Source organism: Perna viridis, chromosome 2 (assembly GCF_037379345.1).
Source record: "Perna viridis isolate PV_CMFRI_1.1 ecotype Kerala chromosome 2, ASM3737934v1, whole genome shotgun sequence".
NCBI lineage: Eukaryota > Metazoa > Mollusca > Bivalvia > Mytilida > Mytilidae > Perna > Perna viridis.
This window is the reverse complement of record NC_142446.1, coordinates 42970685-42992936: the sequence shown is the minus strand read 5'-3', so window position 1 is coordinate 42992936 and position 22252 is coordinate 42970685. Positions and strand designations below refer to the sequence as shown.

General features: G+C 32.0%; 1 protein-coding gene across 2 annotated transcripts in view; it reads right to left on the bottom strand.

Moving 5' to 3' along the window:
- LOC148625192 (gephyrin-like) overlaps window positions 1-22252 on the bottom strand; it is a 62434-nt gene that overhangs the window by 38206 nt on the left and 1976 nt on the right. Inside the window, exons 2-9 of one of the 2 annotated variants that reach the window (XM_088568570.1) lie at window positions 17937-18018; window positions 17666-17723; window positions 16530-16622; window positions 15553-15647; window positions 14299-14365; window positions 13696-13815; window positions 2712-2805; window positions 1739-1870 (exon numbers count right to left, since the gene is read on the bottom strand). In XM_088568570.1, coding sequence (XP_088424696.1) covers window positions 1739-1870; window positions 2712-2805; window positions 13696-13815; window positions 14299-14365; window positions 15553-15647; window positions 16530-16622; window positions 17666-17723; window positions 17937-18018 — 741 coding nt within the window. Of the gene's footprint in view, window positions 1-1738; window positions 1871-2711; window positions 2806-8777; window positions 9977-10708; window positions 12108-13695; window positions 13816-14298; window positions 14366-15552; window positions 15648-16529; window positions 16623-17665; window positions 17724-17936; window positions 18019-22252 lie in introns of those variants that run through there. The other variant, XM_088568569.1, reaches the window with a different exon arrangement.

The window sequence follows — 22252 nt, the reverse complement described above, 5'->3', positions numbered from 1 at the left end:
AAATGTCAGAATTGTGTTGCAAAACCTAACGGTTTTTGAGATACTTCGCTGAGCGCTGCATGATACGACCGAAGCCATTTAAACACTGTGAACTTGGAGAAAGTGTGGACACACTACTAGTTTTTGACACACTTGAACATTGGGACTTACAGTTCATTATGAGCATATCTGGTTGAGATACAATATTCCACAATATTTTAAAATTCAATTTAATTGAAATATTCTACTTTCAGATTGCTTTCATTGATCACTTTGTATCCGATCATCTCAAAAAAGTTAATGATATAGTTATTCTTAAACCCTTCAAAATAGGAACAATTAGCAAAAATAATTAAAATAAATTAATTTACTTTAAAATAACATTATGTTTTGGCCCCTTTGACCGCTTGTTATTTTAGAAAAGTGAGAAATATTCAAATAATGATTGAAGTTTGGACTTTCAGAAGAAACTCGATGAAAAAAATTCAAAATCAGACCAAAAATAAAACAGATGCTCTAAAGATATACGAGAATAGGTGTAGTGTGTATGTCAAAGAGACAACAACCACACCGGGATGAAAAGGTCACCAATTAGTCTTCAATGCACGACTAGAAAACCCTTATACTACAGGACGGATGCAGCTGATCCAAAACATCATTATACACAGGTACAGCGAAAGAGTTGCCCCTATACTCAGTACTCAGACCCTTCTATTAGTTTACGTTATCTTCTCTGTATCAATTTGATCCGATGGAGCAGTGTAGCGAATAGAGTCGTCACATTCTGAGACTTTATATATATATATATATATATATATATATATATATATATATATATATATATATATATATATAAACACAAACGTCTCAGAATGTGACGACTCCATATGCTACACTGCCCCATCGGATCAAATTGATAAGGAAAGATAATGTAAACTTATAAAATTGAAATTGATTTGTAAAGCGATATAGAACAATAAAATATATAATGTTATTTAAACCATGTAGTGATGCAATATATAAATTCAAAATTATTACCAAGAAAAAAAAACTTGTGTAATCACTTTACACCCCTAGATTATGTGTAGAATAAAGATTTTGCTATATGTGCATAATGCAATAGTAGTCGTATTTGTTTTTTTATTGATGATAGTTCTACGCTTGGACATTTTCATATTTATAAAAGTAACTGGATCAAATAAAGGGAGATAATCAATCTTAAGAGTTTTTACGCATCAAAATCCTCCAAAATCAGTGTTACACTCAATAGATTTTGAATATTATTTATTGAATGGTTCTGTTGGCATCATTTGTAGATAAGCATGAATAATCATAATAATTTTTAATCCAACTGAAGGGTATCGCATGTTAAAACAGGGTAAGCACGATTCCTAATAAACCGCTTAATGAACTTTCATCAAATTTTATAGGAAGTTAGGCACCACAATTGAACAAATGAAGATAATTGTGTGTCACCCTAAGGGAAGGGAAAGTAAGAAATCTATAAGAGATCAACAAAATTTCATTGAAGCAGTGATGTGCATTTTGTGATCATGCTAATGATATTAACGACTTTCTATAGAACTGTACAAAAACCAATAAAAAAGATAAAATTCTATAACGTTTTGCACAAAAACAGAGCCAAAAAAAGTCTACATTTCATAAACTTCCTAAAAAAGATCTATGTTCTGTTCTTTTGATGTGCTGAGAGTTAATTGACAACATCAAACAGGATTAACAAAACTAACATATTACTTACTTCTGAAAAATACTTCTTCTGTCCCCAAAACATCAGCTCGTTGGATGACCATGTTGACAGCTTCATCTACTGATACTAATGGATATGGTGATTCCCTTGGTCTGTATGCTATCTTTCCTAAATCTACCTCACCTACAAACATTACCAATATAAATCAACATTATGTAGAGACTACTTTGCCACATTTACAGAGCAGTCTTATATTTCCTGTTACACATGTTTAGCTCATAGGTAACTTTTTGTCTAGTCTTTAATCATGATGGCACTGGAGTGAGCATCGTTATAATGACAACCAGATAACGTTAAAACGACCATTAGATAAAATGAAGCTCGAGGCATACACCTGGAATTATTCTAATTCTAAATCTAGGCTCCGGAGTTAATGATACTAAATCCCGCAACTTCGTTGTGACAATGAAACTACTGTGTATATGGCAACTTGGTAACTACTTACTGTGTACATGGTGGTTGATGTGCATGGTGATTTGGTTACTACGTACTGTGTGCATGGCAGTGTCAATGTTCATGGTATCGAAGTAACTATTTATTGTTTACATGGTGGTGTCCATGTCCATGGTAACGAGGTAACTACTTACTGTGTACATGGTGGTGTCAATGTTTATAGTGATAAGGTAACTACTTACTGCGTACATGGTGGTGTCCATGTGCATGGTGACTTGGTAACTACTTACTGTGTACATAGTGGTGTCCATGTTCATGGTGACAAGGTAACTACTTACTGTGTGCATGGTAGTGTCCATGTTCATGGTGAGGCGACGAGGTAACTACTTACTGTGTACATGGCGGTCCATGTTTATGGTGATTCTGTATAAACGTACTGGGTACATGGTGGTGTCCATGTTCATGGTGAGGTGACTACTTACTGTGTACATGGTGGTGTCCATGTCCATGGTGAGGTTTCGAGGTCACTACGTACTGTGTACATGTTCATGGTGACAAGGTAACTACTTACTGTGTACATGGTGGTGTCCATGTTCATGGTGATGATGTTGGTGACCTTGGTGGTTATGGTGATGTCGGTGTTCATTGTCACGGTGACATGACTTCTGTAAATAGAAGATCATCTAGTAAGGCAAGGTTTCTTGAGTTTAAAAAATATACCTTTTTCTGGTGATGTGTCCTTCATACGACACGAACTATTTGAAAAGACCCTTCAAATTATTATTCTTGTCAATTTAAAGTCTCCCGAACAACTTCTAAAATTAAAAGTATAGTTGCAGATCAGAAATAAACTGACAAAATTAAAAAGACCTGGTAGCACAATGGCTGTTTTATTATTAGTACAGAATGGAATAGAAAACATATTTCATTTTCCAAAGCAGGACCCAACAAGAGCATATGAATAACATACAATGATTAAAATAAATAAATAAATATGCAGTTATGTTTCATGATAAGACGCGACTGCGTGGAATGTATTTATTCTGCTTTGACCCTTTTAACAAAAATGGAAAGGAAATAAAGCAATTGCGGCACTTTTTCTTTAATGAAGCTTAAGTAAAACTGTCTTCAAAGCTATGATCGTTTGCATTTGTGGATATCAAGTATTGGCACTTGTTAATTTGAATTAAGGAAGTCCTATGATTTGATCTAACCAGAAGCTGATAGAATGCAGTCACAATATTATTTCAACCAAATCTTTTGGATGCAACTTCAAATAACAAGATTAATTTTGATGCTTTTGCCGAAAATAATTGTAGTGAAATTAGAGGATCATGACAAAATCTTGATCGAACAACAATATATCTTTTAATTGATAAGAAATTCACAAGAATGTACAACTCACAAAATCTGCACCATTCTGGCATAATTTCAGAAAAAGAAATAAATTATCTACTGGGGCTATAAAATGCTTAAATTATCCCCTACAATTACATCTTAATCAATGGCTAATAATCATCATAATTATGTAGTATTTGTTAGTGCAACGTTTGTTTTTAAAAGACCTATAAGCACGGTTTTCTTAGATAAAGCAATTCCTATACCACATTACTCAATACTTTCCGAAGAAAAGCAGAAAAACTGACACACCGCAACGTTTTTTTTTTTTTTGTTTTGTTTTGTTTTTTTTTTTGGCAATTTTAGATATAACTGTCTTATTGTACCAATATAAGTATTAAGCCTAAAAGAAAGACAAAGGCTCACACGACTTCTTACAATACGTATGCATACATAGTACTAAACCGTCAACTGACGAGAGGATGCGTGGATGATAGTATGTTATTTGAATTGACTTAAGCTGCATTGTTTAAATATAGTATAGGTTATTGTATATAGTACGTGTTGTGTGAAAATGCAAGCAGATTTTTTTAAAGTGTCGACAGCACACTTCTGCCAAGCTCGGTACTCACATGTTTGAACAATAAATTGGTGTATATATATATGGTGAATATGTCAAACACGACCCAGCTAGGATGAAAAATGTCAGCTGAAGGTCACCCATGGGTTTTCAAAGAACGACGAGAAAACCCTCACACCAAAACAACATTATACACAGGTGCAGCTAAATAGTTGCTTCTATATACTCCAGCAACGTAAAGTAAACTGATTTTCAAGTGAAAACGAAGACATATAGAGACCAGAAAGTCCTGACTTGTGACAGGCGCAAAAGTTACGGCGGGGTTTAAATATTTTGGCGTGATGTATGTGTTCGAAGGCAAATCTGAACGATGTGTTCCGACGAACGTACATTCAGAGAGGACCAATAAAATTGCTCGCCTGCTCTTTTATTAAAACCTAACTGCCAAAACGAATATTAAACCAATGTTGGATTTAAAATACATTTAAATTAATACAAAAATTAAACCAGTGCTGGATGTATAAACATTTATTAGTGTGTATTAATTTCGAAGCCGTATGCACTGTAAACATTTTAAAAGTACTGTTCTCTTAAATTCAGGCAGTAGCAAGAATAATTCAATAAACAGACCCACATCTCACACCCACACCTTACTGACAGTAACTTCTATTTCAAGTGAAGTTAAGACTTTGGGGGGTTTCTGTGCCATCTCTGTGTCAATGCTTGCAATGGATCAATCAATCATTTCTACAACTGTGATGCAGCTATGGGAAATACACAGTTATTATCCTTATTATCATTGAAAGGAAATTTAACAAGTTGATAGTATAACGCCATCGTCTGTCATCATTCAAAACCATTCTGGATGGCCAACACTATGTTCGGAATTAATATGACATTTGTTTAAAAACAGATTACCAAGACATAGGCAGAGGCTAAAACAAAACTTAAAAACAAATTTATTAAAGCGTGATTTCTTTTACAGGGCGCTAAATGCGTTGTCTGCTCCGCTACCCCCAACTACTAACAGAAATCTACTAACACAATCCCAGTAAGGGATGGTCGTGGGAGAACCGTAAGGATAGCCCAGACCGTTAAAACCACAAATCGAAGAAATCAAATCATTTATACCTTTTTGGTCAAAAAGGTTTCTATACAATTTCAGAGCAAGAGTTGAGCTACATGAATAAGTATCATGATTACTTCGTTCACATGTACACTGATAATAAACATCTTAAAACGTGTTCATTTTAATGAGAAGAATTTAAGAAAAACAACTTACCATAATTTCAGAAAAAAATGACATGATTGAGGCCAATGAATATGTAAAGTCCTGATTTGTACCTAATGATTTGATTGTCTACATGAAAAAAAAATCACAGTAAAATGTTTACTTTTTTAATTGAGGGTATTTTGAGTGCACTAAATAGCCTTGCACTGGTTTCATACCTTAAAAATAACACTGTACAAATAACAACCAAAGAATGTGATATTTAATGAAGCTATTTTAGTCTGATTAATGTCAACAATTACAACATGTAAGCCATGTTTTAATATCAACAAAATAAAACACAGTAATTTAAATAAACACAATAGTATATTTGGAATAATTCTTTTTTATTACTATGGCACTAGGTAAACTTATGTAAAACAACATAACAATGTAAAATGGACGTCAATCCTAATTAAAAACAGTAACAGTAAAACTAAACCTTAGAATAACAAAAACATCCCATGATTTCATACATCAAGTTTTCCAAATAATTTAATTGCATAAAGGAATAGTGTAAACAGAAGTTTTCTCTGTCCCAGTAGAGTGAGATTTATGTAGGTTAACATCACTATACAACAATACAAGTAAATATCATTTCTGAGATGAAAACTGTCAAAATGCACAACTTTCAAACATTTTTTTCTGTAACTTTGCACTGTTCTATAGAGACCATCTTTAAGAGAAGACCATATGAAATTACATGTAATGCAAAGCCTTTTTCAAATTTGCCAGATCCTTACATCTATATTTTTCATGACTGAAACTTGCAACTTATCAAGTCTTCTCATAAACATTTTCTGAATAATTTAATCTGAACATACTGAATACTAAACCTGTAAGTGTTACAGGAGTATGGTTTAGAACAGATGAAATATGCTTAAAAAATATCACTAAAATCAGATTTGACTAAAAAGGAAAAAGAAAAAAAGTGGAAATCAGTTTTTTTATTAAATTGTATTGCAGGAAGAAAAAAAATTGAACAATAAAAACATAAGTATAATTGAAAATGTGGAACAAGGGGAATAAATCGAACTCTTTTGCATATTTAAATTGCAATCATTTGTTTCAAATTGGTATGACATTGACATCATTTGTACTATTTTCTTAAAGGACCAAGAACACTTTCTTGTAAAATTAGTCCCATGAGACTGAACAAATATAAAATGAAGACAGAAAAATGTGTTTATATTTAAAGAGTAATACACCATTATCACCGGTACCCATTTTTTCAGTTTTATCATACATAAAGCTTTAAATAATATAAGTTCAATTAAACCTGAAAAAAAAATTCAGAAGGGCACAGCTTAGTAAAAGTGCACAGGTTGAACCTTGAACAGTTAAGGCAAGTATTGACAATTCATACAAGCTTATAGCTGTAAATTTTTATAAGATTAAATATTTGACACAGCATAGGCTTATGATACAAAATGAATATGGCCAAAGATATAGACAATGTCAATTGCAAAGGAACATTATATGGCACAAAACATCACATGTAAAAGATAAATGACAAAATTCTCTCTACGTAATCATAAATAATACAATCAATTGCAAAATATGGTTAATATGGCACAAAGAAATTGCATGTTGTTTCTAAAAAGTATAAAAAAAATATTTTTTAATAGGATCACGAGTTAAAATGATTTTCAAAACATCATTATATAGATAGCAGTGTTTTATCGAATGTTCCCAGTGAAATAAATTTCTATAATTCTGACTGTGAAATAAATTCGGTAATTTCACTCTCACACTTTCGCAGTAAGATTAAACTTGTGTGCAGAACAAGATTCGCACACTCGTTAAATCTAGGCGTTCTTTGGCACTCATGATCTTATTTTGGTTATACACTCCCTGCAATTAATTATCCTATTAAAATTATCCTCTTAAAGGTTAAAAAATAATTATTAGGAAGCAAAGTAATAGTCATTGATTGTCTAGTATTGGGGACTATAAATAGTAAATTCATATATAAAACAAATATCAACAACATTAACAAAAATAATAGTACATTTTCTAACAGGTTCTATCCTGAATAATATACTATGGCAAAAAAAAAATTCAAAATACTTAAATATCATTTTAAAGCTGGTGTACATGTATCATATGATATTTATGTGTCTGTCATGATATTTCGACCCCCATGAAATATTGAACCCAGGGTTAAAATATCATAGCCAAATTTTTATCCCCCTCTTTATAATTTAACCTCCCCCTGTATGATATTTTTACCCCTACAATAATTGACCCCCTTCATCGGTATATTGATTGGCAAGAATGGAATTCTAACATGACATCCTATAAATGCTTTGAGATCACAACAGGGATCTATGATGGGACAAACCAATGAATGAAATAGGCTAATTAATCTCCCCAGTCTATCTATGATGGGACAAACCAATGAATGAAATAGGCTAATTAATCTCCCCAGTCTATCAGAGTTTAGATGATAACTTCCAATTTAATGCTGAAGTACATTAAAAATGTCTAAAAATGAGATAATTCAGTAAGTTGTTGAAACTTTGCTACAAATTATTCAATATTTTGTTAATATAAGCATATATATACCAACTACAATGACTTAACAGTGATATCACTGTAATATCATTTAATTAAAGTGCTATTAGCACTGCAGGATTTTGTTTCTAGTAAAAATCATAGCATGAACAAACTATTATTAAAAGATTACATGATGTAAAATAAAACTGTAATCATACATTTGTGTTTCCCATATTATTTAGATCTGTTTTTGTCCTAATATGTATAAACTGAATGTCAATCTTTACTACTGATTTCTGAAGCATAAACTCTAATCAAAAGTAAAATAGTGTCCAATGTCACAAACATTTACAAAGTTTGTTCCATTTCACCTTTTTCAACTGAGTATTTATCTTACACTGTAATTATACTCAACTAAAATTTTACCTTCAGAAAAAAAATTTTCTTGATGAACAGAAGATTAACCAAAACTATACACTTTTTGTCAATTTAAATTCCCCCAAAATTTTACTTGGTTAAAAAACTAAATGTTTTTCAAGGCTAAAAAGGAGCCCCACAAATCTTGAGTTGACTTCAAGACTAAATCTTGATTTTATTTTGCAGAAATAAAAGAATATTGTTGAGCTAAATAATTGCCAGAAACATACTCACTGGTTATAAAAAAGGTATTGAATGATATAAAAAGAATTACATTTGGACTATATTTTCAAGTAGAGTTCAGAAATAGTAGGGAAATTCCAAGTATGGACCAGTGACATAAGATATTTTGATCCCGAAGCTCAAAAACAATAAAATATATCAATAGCCAAACACTATTGGAACTGTCAATCAAATACATCTTTGTCAAGAAACAATCTATTACATACTATAGGGAAGTTATCATTCTTTGACATACAGGCACGTAGCTGCCGTTAGGCAAAAAAGCTTTTGCCTGCACTTAATTTTGCCAATTTTTTTTTTTTTTTTTTTGGAGATAAAATACATCCTGGAAAGGCATAAATGATGCTCTAAAACGCTATCTCCGCTGAGCTTTGGGGGGGTTTTGCCCCCCTGGACCCCCTACCAGGGCTCTGCCACAGACCCCCTGCTGTAATTTTGCCTACACTTCAATTTGGCCTCAGCTACGCACCTGACATATGCTTAGTACTCTTACAGTGTTAAGGAGAGAAACTTCATAAAATGTGGTCCTTTCTTGGCTAGCTAAAACAATGTTTTTTTTTAACTAGACAATACGATGGAAACACGGTTCAACAATTATTTCAAGAAGATGCTTTTAGCTTTAAATGAATCACCCCTTGATTTGGAATGTCACAGTTCTTTAGACACTCCCTCTAAATCATACCACCATGCTCATGATTCATTCTTAATTCAGTTAATTTCAGAGGGCACACTTCTACCATTATAGTACTGTAAAGCACAACATTGTAACGGCCTTAGGGAGAACACTGAACCATTATATTAAAATTCTGCATACATATACATTAAATAAAATTAAAAGTTCACCATACATGTTTGACAGTACATAGAAAGATCATTGAGAAAGTTAGCTAAAGCTCCTTGTTAAAAGTAATTCCTTCTATCACAGTTGGACAATGATCCAGGTTACTATAAAAGGAATATCACAGTGGCGATTCTGCATATATTATAGTTTCTTGGCTAAGGCATCTTGGACTAGCTAAAATAATGTCATCACTTCCTCCATTATGATTGTCCAATATTTGATGAGTGGTATATGTATACACAGATTTATTACCTTGATCAGCAGACTTTTTCCCACCATCAGCTATTGTTTCCACCTTGTCATTACTAGAAGTAGAAACAGTATCGAGTCTAGCATTGTAATTTTTCAAACTTCGTCTTCTTTTTAAATTGGCAACATACTTCGAAATTCTCTTTTGGTCTTTTGACAATGGCTGGATGGTTATTACTTCACCAAGTTGTGGAGGTACTGCGTAAGTTGCAATGATCTGGTCCCTCTTTAATGCATTCATTCTACGAGACTCATTGGGAAGCGACCAAATTTTACCGTCTTCCACATGTTCACCTTTGACTTGTATTCTCCAGTGTGTGAGGTCACTGAGGAGTAGTTTCATGTGTACCATTACACTGCAGTTGTGTCTATCTTGTTTATGTGCCATTCCTGTACAACCTAAAAAGAATGATGGCAATGAAGCAAAACAGGAAAGCAGGATAGTCAATCAGAACACTGTAACTATTGTTTGTAGGGGACCAAATTTTGTGGTTTTCATGGTTCAGTAAAACCATGAACTAAATTCCCCAGGTAAATTCCAAATAAGTTTCATATTTTAACTGGAAACTATAATGTTTAATAAAATCTTGAATAACAAAATGTGATAAACCACGAAAACTGATTTCCACAATACAAGTAAATTTTTTTTACAGTAATGCAGAAGAGAGTAAGCAAGAATCAAATATGAAAACATACATGTATCACAGTAATGTAATACAAAAAAACATACTCATGCTTGTACCTAACAAGGATTAAGTAATTTCATAATCTATTAATTGAATCTGGTGTATGAAAGCTTTATTAGCAAATACTTTTTTGAGTGAGTAAGTACCAGTATTTCAAAAGAATTTTAGGAATCTTTGTATTCCTTGCATAGTAAGATTTTCTTTCTTTAACAGAACATTAACTGGAATTGGCAAACTACATGCAGTACATTGTATGGATTGAATTAAGAGTTTATTGAAATAGGTATCAAATATTTTTATTTTTAATGTGTCTCAAAAACTTGGTGGTATTCATTTACCAGAAGGTATTATAACATGTATACAATTAAAAGGGGAGAATACGTGGAAGTAATACACATTTTAATGCTCAAGTAATCAGGTTAAATTATCACTGTTTTTAACTCACCATTGATGCACTTTCCATAGCCACCGCATGTTCTCAGACAGTTTCCTCTTCCTGGGCAGAAAAGGTACCAGTTCACAACATATTCATCACGTGCCATCTTTTTATCCAGCATTTTCTTCTTCCTCTTCCCTTCATCTGTGTATTCAAAGTAATCGTCCAACCTATTCCTATCATTAATGGCATTTCCTCTTTTCCAACTTCCCTGATCAATGGCCGTATCATTCCTTTTTAACTCAACAAGATTCTTTTTTACATGTCTCTTGCCTTTATTAAGGTAGATTCCTCTAATCTTAGGATGTGCACCAAGAAATTTATATACATTTTTGCCCACTTCACACTTGAGAGTTTCAATATAACCCTTATTTTTGCCTGTTTTTGTTTTCTTAGGCTTATCAGGCTTAGGAATATTGCCTGGAACCATCAACCCTTGTCCCTTTTTCATCTTGGGAACAGCAGGTATGGGGAAACTATTCAAGCCTCTATAAGATTTGGGTAGAAACATATTTTCATTCATAGTTTCATTTTCAATATCATATATACTTATGTCCTTTTTAACTGGATTATCATCATCAGATTCAACATAAGGGACATAACTATTTTCAGGACTGCTAATTCCCTCATCAATAACACAATGTTGGTCTTCTACTTTGTTCATATCCTCTCCTTCTGGATCCTCTTCATTCAAATAGTGAGATTTTTTAGCGATCTGCTTCTCCACCATAGTACTGTGGTACGAAAGTGACTTGTGATTGTCCTGTACATGACTTACATTTTCAAATTCGGAATTTGCAAAGTAACCTGCTTGACTTTGATTAGCACCATGAGTATCTTTCAATGGAGTAAAATGGGTTCTTCTAAAAGGTGTTCTAGGAGCCTCTGGAGTAATAGGATTATCTATAGATTCACAACTAAGAATCATGAAACTTGCATTCAACTTATTTGATGCTTCCCCAGCAACATTATCCAAATTTTCTGGATTATCCAAGAGATGGTCTAAAATATGGTTTATACTGGATGATTCATCTGAAGAATTCAACATAACACTACTTGGATTGTAACAATCACCTTTACTTAGTCCAAAGAGATCTCCACTTTTCAGAGGGGACAGGGTTTGCATATCAACCTCTATTTGAGTATCGTCAATAATATCTGCCTTTGGTGAGGCTATCTTCACAGCTTCATATAATGCTGGACCATCCTGCAAATTTCCCAAATTATTTTCTCCAACATCTCCTGCATCATTACATTTTAAGGTTAATTTTTCATCTTCTGTTATTCTTTGTCTCACCATTACACCAACAAATTGTCTTGGCTGATCTTTTTTTTTCCTTTTTGTTTTGAGGAAGCGTTTGGAGTATTTCCTTAAAACACCACTAGCAATGTCCAGGTGACGATTTTCCTGATTAAATCAATAAAAATGAACAGTTGTAAATAAAACACGGAACTAGCATCAATTTAAGGAGGTAGACCTAGGGTAAGGGCCACAACTCTTTAGAATCATTGGAATATTTGTATTCAGGCTCTTTATATCAATCTCACCTAAGCATCAAAGTAACTTGGATTGATTCATTCTGTTTCAAGTGAAAGCTTGAAAGACTTAGATGAAATTGAATATGATACAAACATATCACTGATTTTAAGAGTTATGCTCTTACCCTAGGTCTACCTCCTTAAACTATATTTCTAGTTGATTTCAGACCTAGCTGTTCATTATATCTATATCACAAGTTTTCCTACAGTGTTTCAGACCCATCATTTGTCAAAAGTATCTCTAGCATGTGCAACATATGTCATTAATTGTGCATATAAAACCAATACTGCATTTATTTTTATTTCTTTTCTATGAAGCTATAGCCAATAATTAGCCAGGTTATTTCTAAATATTTTCATTTACACAAAGTTAATAAACTTTACACTTACATGTATAACATTCCTTCATTGGTTACAAAGACTATTTTTTAATCAATTGAGAGTCAAAATAACATCATCAGTCATTGTGAGTTGAGATAAAACCTAACCAAGGGTTGACTGAGTGTGCGATCATTTAACACCTTTGATTGCTAATATAGTCCTTAACTGGTATTAATCCAGTATTATGAGAAACCTTAGGTTTCAAATTTGGAAGTTTGGTGCTTCTCAATTTAAGAGTAGGTTAATATATGTCAAAATCTGTACTAAATATAGTGGCCCTCATTGTAATAAACACATTTGTAGGTCTGGTGTTGATATGGCATGAGATACAGATATTAACATGTCATATTCATAATATATCATATATTTCAAGTATACTTAGTGTGTTCTGAGTATGGGGCAATATAGGGTATACAAGTGCACATTCCAAATATAATATTTTATCTAATTATATGAAATATCCTTTATACTCAAATATGAGTTGATTCACTTAAAAGTCCAACCCCATTCTCAGTCCAAAATTTCTGGAACCTAACCTTGACCTGCTGATCAGTTGGACTGATTTCTGACAGCTATTGCTAACAAGTCTTACTTACAATTAAAATCTCAAGATAGATATAAACCTACTGGCAATTTTAGATCTCTTACAAGGAGGGACCTAGTTGGTAATAACAAAGGAAGAGTATATAACAAAATAATAAATTACCCATTAGTTTATTTTCTACCCCTTTACTATTAGAAGAATTTAAAACTCATGTGTACTTTAAAGGGGTAAAATAGCATTATACTTCCTGGATCTTTTCTCTGAGTTTGGGATTATATTTAAAACTCAGGAACACAATATAGTGATGTTTCTTTCTTTGATAGACCCCTGCATGCACAAATACACAAAATGCTTTATTACACCTGTTTTAAACCCAAAAAAAAATAACACTCTGAAAAGCAATTATCTCTGGCTTACCTGCTACATTACATACATGCTTTATAATTTCCAGGATGTAAGTCACAATAAAGTTTTCCCAGACAGTGAGCATTCTACAACACCATGTCAAACACTAGCTAATGACAGGACTAACCTTATCATGTTGAACTCCTGTACCCTGTAGCTCTGTATGGGTTTTCTGGATCTCAGATGAATCACCTCTCAGAAGATCTACCGCATGTGGTATACCAGGCAATGCATAGCGAAAACACTCCTGTAAAGTCATTTATCATTGAATAAATAAATGATATTCTATCAAAGACCCCAAAACAGCCTCCTATACAGATCCTTGATGGTAATCTAACTAGATCTCCTATACAGATCCTTGATGGTAATCTAACTAGATCTCCTATACAGATCCTTGATGGTAATCTAATTAGATCTCCTATACAGATCCTTGATGGTAATCTAATTAGAAGCAGCAATTACTTTGATATCTCTGATGTTACTTGGAGAAGAACTAATGGAGATCCTTTGTCAGAAACAAAAATAATTCCATCAGTACCTTAAGTGAGTTGTTCATTTTATTCATATAAATGTAAAGTAAATGTTTATCCTGTTTTACTCTACAACCAGTTACATTTAGTTTTCACTATAATGAATTTACATTTTCTAAAAGTATAATTATAGAAATAAGGGAAATCATGACAGAAGTAGCACACAAAAAAAAAACAAAAAGACACACAGACATTCTTACCTCTGAGCCTTTAACACTTCCTGGTAAGTTAACTATTAATGTTTTTCCTCTGCTACCACAAACAAGTCTGAAATGAATGATTAAATAATATATAGTTAAATCATATATATATATATATATATATATAGCTTTCGCTGGCTGGGTCATTCCTCCTTGTAGGATTAATCTAGGGCTGTAACTTAGTACACGATGTATGGTAGTACGGGACAGTTCATTTTAGATGTTATTATGTAGGAGAGAGGATCAAATTAATGATGCATGTCACAACAAATCAATATAATACAAACGTATATATATATATATATATATATATATGGGTCTGCAAAGTTTATATCAAAGATTTTTTCAAAAAAGCTCATTTAAATTTGTAAAAACAATTATGTATTCATACCTCATTTTATAATTTTATTAACAGACTGATGTTGTGTCCCATTCTTATCTGCTTGGGCAATAACTTCCAAAATTAAATAGCAGTCAATATAAAATTTAGACATTATCCATATTAAAGTGATTCATGGGGAAGAAAATCCCAACAAATGAACAATATTTTTTCAATCTACATTGGCTATTCTTTTCTTAACAACTGTCATTTCTGAATAAGAAATAAAACTGAAATTGGTGGGTTTTTGACATGCTCGTATCACCTCCTGTTTGATTTTTATAAAGACTGCTACTAAAAACAAACATTTATGAAGTTTGAATTATAATTTATACAGATTCAATGGCTAAAATTTAATAATTCAGATAAAAACTAAGAGTCTACAAAACAATGACGGGGTCATACAATTATAAGACATAAACAATTTTAAACTAAGCAGTCATATCAAAATGCAAACCCTTAAACTTGAAACTGAGGATGTGATGTTAAGAAGTCTAAAAGTACCTAAATTTTATATTCACCTTTGAGTTAGACATTATAGAAAATACCAATAAAATATTGGGGATAAAGAATTTTATAGATGGGAAGGTCTGATCCAGAGATTTTAAAAAATGGAGCTCCAAGTATTTGCTCATTTTTGCCCAAATTTTTCACAAGATTAACAAAACATTAAAACAAAAGTTGTGATCCAACCCCAAAAACTTCCCTTACTTCTACCAATAATACATTTCTTACTATTAACATACTGAATTATTCTTCAACTGGAAGACTGATAATGGCACAATTCCAAATTACAATGTTTCCCCTACATGTATGTCAAAAGGCAATCAAATGTTTAGTGTGAAATGGAGTATTAACAGGAGATTAATACAAACCGTGAAAGCATTGCCAGTTTTGTGACCTGTAATGATTGGGATATCATTGCTATAGTTAACCCAATGGCTTCCTTTTCTAATACTGCTTTAGTTGCCTGTAACAGAAAAAGGCAAGTGATCAAACATGTACTTTTTCTTCGTCATTGTTTACTGCTATCTGAATAATGTAAAAGCATTTCATTTGCTGCAAATGTTTTTTTTTTTTCAGAGATACTACTGGTAATAAAAATAGTCAGTGATTTCAGGCATAAAACAGGTTTCGTTTCATTGGGAAAATGTATTGAAAACCCAATTATGAATGTTTACGACAGTCCCCCTTTTTGTGTCATAAAAATTCTACAAGTCATTCACTTAGGTTACATTTTATTTTTCTAACATTTCCATTACTGCGCCCATTAGAAATGTTCTAAAATTAACTAAGTTTCTTCCCTGAATGTGAATATTGATAAATGCCTGGGAAAAAAGATTTAAAAAGTATTCAATTGTTGGTAGATGTTAAAGTATGTCCAAAATACATTTTTTTTAATATTTGCTCTATGAAAAATATCAATATTTTTAGGTCTTTCACTCAAGAACTGTATACCTTATAGATTAAGCAGTGAAAATTCAACAACTTAAAAAGTTTTATTATTGCACTTCCCCTACCCTCAGTAAGAGTTTTTAACCTCATGTAACATGGTTATATGTCGTACCTCTGCTGTGAAATTATTGAGTGAGAATCCTGTCTCTGCTGTTACATGGTTATATGCCTTACCTCTGGTGTAGCATCAATGAATGAGAATCCTGTCTCTGTTGTTACATGGATATATGCCTTACATGTATTTCTAGTGTGACAACTTTGAGTGGGAATCCTAACCCTTTTGATTAATGATTATATGCCTTACCTCTGCCGTGACATCACTGAGTGATAATGGGTAAGGGTAATAACAAAATCGCACTGATTAAATCTCAGCAGTAGAAATAGTTACATGCCTTACCTCTGGTGTGACATCCCTTGGTGAGAATCCTGTCCCTCCTGTTGTTAGTATCAGGTTCAATTTTTGACTGTCACTCCATTCAACAAGTTTGTTCTAAAACAATGTTAAAATAGTATTCTTCATATTGGTACAAAATTGAATCTATGGTCTTGTTTAGACGACATTTTCCTTTTAATTTTGGAGTGTTACAAAGCCATGTATTTATATTACATACTGGGTTATACATGTATAGCAAGAGATTTCAAGTATTCATTGAAATCACTTAGTTAAGTAAATTAGTGCTTAGAACTTAGCCTTAAAAACATTAAAAACATGTATTTTCATGCAATGTACATTTCAAATCCATTATTACTTTGACTTTTAAGGAGGACTTTATCACAAACAAAATGATATGAAATGGTAATGCTGTTAATAGGATCTTCAAACTAAACAATTGGTCGTAAACTTAAATGAGTGGAAAGTTAAGTAAATACTACTGTAGTAGCTCCTACCAAAGATAAATAGACACACTTTAAAATCATAAAGATGTATTTTCACAAGCCAATAAAAAATATAGAACATGTATTATACACAAAAAAAACTTGATAATGAAAACAATATAAAAATAGGAGATATACATGTACTTCTCCAATCAATTTTCCATAGGCTTAGCCTGCTGCCCAATCCATTTCAGCTTTATACTGAATAAAATATTGTTTAAACTAAACTTAACTAATTTTCCATTCATTTGTATGACAGAGTTGTCAAATCCATGAATTCCAGAATCCACGAACTGATCATTTTCCCCTAAACCATGAAAACTGGTACCCACGAATAAAAGTACTTTCACAGTTATACAAGTAAAATAGACTATTTACAAATAGTTCGATTAAAATTATCACTTGACTTAAATAACCTAGAAGAGATATAATTTAAAAGCACGAAAAGAAAAGGTCCAGAAGGGAGTTTTTCTTGATGTCTTTGTCAAGCTGTCACATTTTTGCATTAAAATTAACATTGTGAAAAAGTCATATTTATATCATTACATATACATGTATACTACTCTTGAGCTAACATACTATAAATCCAATTTTACTATCTGGTATGAAAAAATAATTCAATAAACTTCTACCTAAAAGAGCAATTAAATGTCTCACCTTAATTACGTCAGCATCATCAGGAACAATATCCTTTACAACCACTTCCCCCTTTGTTCTAAAACATTCAAAGTACATATATATAGACAAATAAATCTGTGTAGTGTGATAAAAGAATTATCACATGAACAGACAAATGTTCAACCCTAATGATTTGTGAAGATGTCTTGCAATCACTTTTAGTAAAATAGAACATATTGGTATGATACAGGACAAAGTAGATTTATATTGAAAGTGGTACAAGTCCCTTTCAAATTGCTATAATACTTACAGCAGTTTCTCATTCTGAATGAGGTTGTAAAGATTGGCCCCACTCTTGTCTTCAGCAGTTTTCTTTGAACAAGTATCACTTACTAAAACAAAAAATGCATACAGATTGTACATATTCATGTATTAATTTAATAAATTGAAATAATGAAGAAATGTCACATGTTTAAAGTTTAAAACAACAGTCATAAATCTAGTCATTTATAACACAGTAAGAGCAAAACATTAAATGACATTAGCATCAATGTGTATTCCCTTTCTGCAGCCATAAAATATTGTTTGAACTTCAAAAAAAAAAGGATTATCCCTGTCATTGGCAGTAAAGATCAATGCAGAAATGTAATAATCTCCTAGGTCAGAGCCAGTGTACTTGATCATAAATACAGAAATAATTCAGAATTAAAAGGTCAATTGTTCCAGAACAATTGAAAGGTCTTTCCCACCAATTCTCTCCGGACAACAATCATGTTCATTGAATTTTGCATTGTAAAGGTACTATTTGAGTGTGTATTGAACAAATGTAGTCAAAATAATACTCTGATTGTAAACTCTAAATTGTATTGTGTATAAGGGTGAATAATGTGCCTCCATTGTGTAAGTTGAAACAACAATGTCGGAACAAAGTCACTTGAAAAAATTACTGTACAATAACTGTTTAAATATTTTGATAACCAAGAAGTTGGTCTCTGTTCTTGCTATTTTAAGGCAACTAAAAGAGTCAATGTAAATTGATTCAGTACATGAGTACTTTGATTTTTCTATTTTAATGACAATTGAAAATGATAAACATATGTTTATTTTACGTGATATTCTTGCTATGCTATTGTTTAAATGTTAGGCCATACATGGGGTTGTTTTGCGTTTAAAGATCGTAAATAGTGGTTTTTACTGATAAAAAGCCCAGATTTAGGTGCCAATGATAGGTCCAAGGCCACTTTTTAAAAAATGTATTGGAAGTATACTTTTAAAGACAGTTTTCAGAAACAACATCCATGCATAAATTATTTACTTATTGTCTTATAATATAGGGTTATTGCATGAATACTGGTGAATATTGTCCCGAGCAGAATAATATATTGCACGATCTTGCGAGTGCAATATAATATTCTGTGAGCGACAATATTCATCAGCATTCATACAATCACACTTTTATTATATAGTAATGAATATTTCAGTTAACATTATACTAATTTGTTGGATATAATGCACTTTACAACGTTATATATGTTTTATTGCACTAGTTCAAATATGATGCATAATAAATATATGAACTAGTGCAATATGAATTTATGAATGTTTGATAAATTGTAGTAAAATTGAAAGGAATACATTTTTTGTTTGTATTATTTGAAAGAAAAATGGAATCACAATAACAGTCACCAAACATGGAAATATGTTGAACAGTTCAAAACACATTTTAATTGAGTTTTATTCCTGGGAACTGTCATAAATCCAGTAGAAGTATTCGCTTGAACTTGTTTACAGGTGGTGGTAATGATTCAAAGAGTAATCAAGGGAACCAAGGTTATAAGGTTATAGCGGTAATCAAAAGAATGTAATCCAGGGACAAAGACCAGATATGGAAAACAGACACACACAAAAAAGAACATAAAGGAACTAAAATCATACATACAAAGTAACAAAAGTAAATGAGCAACTCGAACTCCACTAAAAACTGGGAGCATGGACCAGGTGCACCGGTAGGGTAAGCATCCTCTGCTTTTCTAGAAACACCCGCCAAGTTGCTCATAAAAAGTCCGGGGTAGACAAACGAGGAAAGGAAAACTATGACCCGATGAATAAATCAGTTTTCAAGATGCTGATGGATACATCATAACGATCCACGAGTTCATGATGACGACCATAAAACTTCTGTAGTGATGACTTTGTTAGAGTTCTAGCGCGATACAAAAAGTCTGCGTAGTTTCGGCAAGCTCTGGCATAACATATGAGTTGTGATATGAACACTCCATACGCAGGAGCCGAAGGGATGTTGCCACAGATGAAAGGAAAGTTGACAATTTTGAATGAAAAGTCATCACGTTTGTTGTAAAGTTTGGTCAATAGTTTTCCCTTACCATCGATCTCTATGTGTAGATCAAGATATGAGGCTGACTTCACAGTGTCTGTAGTATCCTTTATCTCAAGTTCTTTTGGGTAGATGCGATGTATCAAATCCCCGAAATTAGGATTGTTTAAAGATAATACGTCATCTATATAGCGGAAACTGAGATTGAAGGATCTAGCCAAACAATATTCTTTCTTTCTGATCAAATCAGCTATAAAGTCAGCCTCATAAGAATGAAGAAATAGGTCAGCAAGTAAAGGAGCACAATTTGTTCCCATTGGAATGTCGACCTTTTGTTGAAAAACATGTCCACCACACTGGACAAATATGTTGTCGATTAAAAATTCAAAGTTCGCCAGGCGTTGACGCTGACCTTCACATACAGATTTCTTTTTCTGCTTGTCTATAAAGTCTTTGACTCCTTGTCTGTCAACATTTAATACAGCATTATTTGCCTCGTTTTGTGGTATTTCTTCAAATTCTGCATTTTGTAACAACCTGTCAATATCCCGTTCAGCCTTTCTTTAAGCAGACGACAACAGTGCAATAAATTTAAAAAACGTATTCAGAACGTCTCCGAATTTTTCTGCATACAAATGAAAGTGGAAAATGGGGAGTTGAAAGACTGAAATATGTGTCAATGATCAAAATACAAGTGGAATGACTGGAAGACACCTAAAAATTTTAATTATATACAAATTAATTCTCTTTTAAACAATATTTTTACATTATATTATATTCAAAGTCAAATTCTTTTAATATTTTATAAAAAAAAACACAAAAAACAGCATTTTGAAGTAAGTACAAAAATTATGCATGATGAACTAAACGTGGTGGAATGTTACACTGATTTGACAAACCTAAAAGAGGGATTACACACAAGTTCTTATATTACTTAATTTGATAACATACAAAATATAATTATCATCTATAATCCCCCTATGTGTTCGTTCTTCAACCATAGAAATGAAGCCCTCACACGTCATGGCAATGTACCTTGTGATGGTGGACATCTCCCCATTAGTACTGGGATGTAAATTTTACATTTCCCCTTTAAAACAGTAATCAGGGGAACCAAGACATAAAAAATAATTATTATGTATACATAATTCTAAAGGTCATTTATTATTATTTTATTTTGAATTAAAATGTATATCAAATATCCCCAGATATTAATATAGGAACCCCAGGAGAGGAAATACCACGCTATTTAAACCCAGTAAACTTTTAACTTTATTTGAATTTTCAAGTTTATTTAAATTTTTAATTTATTTGAAATGATTAGAACTACTAAGATATCAAGCACAAGACACAGACATATCCTTTGTAGTCTGCAAAATAAACTTTGTTATTTAAATTTTATTGTACTTAAGTTTGTAACTTATATTCTATACACAGAATATAACTTTTACTCTAATAAAAGAGGCAGAATTATCTCCCAAAATTCTGTTTTAATTTACAATATTATCTGTAAATTAAATACATCTTCAATAACTTGACAAAATAATCAAGGGAACTAAGGTTATAGCGGTAATCAAAAGAATGTAATCCAGGGACAAAGACCAGACACGGAAAACAGACATACACAACAAAGAACGTAGTAACAAAAGCAAATGAGCAACTTGGACTCCACTAAAAACTGGGAGCATGAACCACGTGCACTGGTAGGGTAAGCGTCCTCTGCTTTTGAAGTTATCATTTTAATAATGATGGGCACACATGTGTCATATTACTATTTTATTACCTATAAATAACAGAAATTTAATCTGATAATCTAATCAGAAATGTACAACGGACTTCTACAGTAATAAACATATTACTTGTTCAGCATGTGTCATATAATCATGTCACCTACTTAATAAAGGTAGCCAGCACAAAAAAGTATGATCTGTTTGAAGTTAATTAAAAAAAAACAAAATCATATTTATCAATGAAACTTGTAATTTAAATTTTAGAAGATATAGAAGATATTAATAAAACACACATCCAGTCATCTCCACACTTTGTTTACAGTAAAGTAAGTTACAATTACTTTTCTATTATTTTTAACTAATAAGTCAAAATATATATGTAGATGATTGGTATAAATATTTTGAGTAAATACTTAAGAAAACAAGGTTGGTCATAAACGAAATACATTTATAAGTGCTTTGATATGTTAAATCCTACTTACAAATTATGTTTATATTTAAAGCTTTCATTTCTTTAATTAAAGACCTTTTCTAAAAAAAAATTTAAAAAACTTCATAATA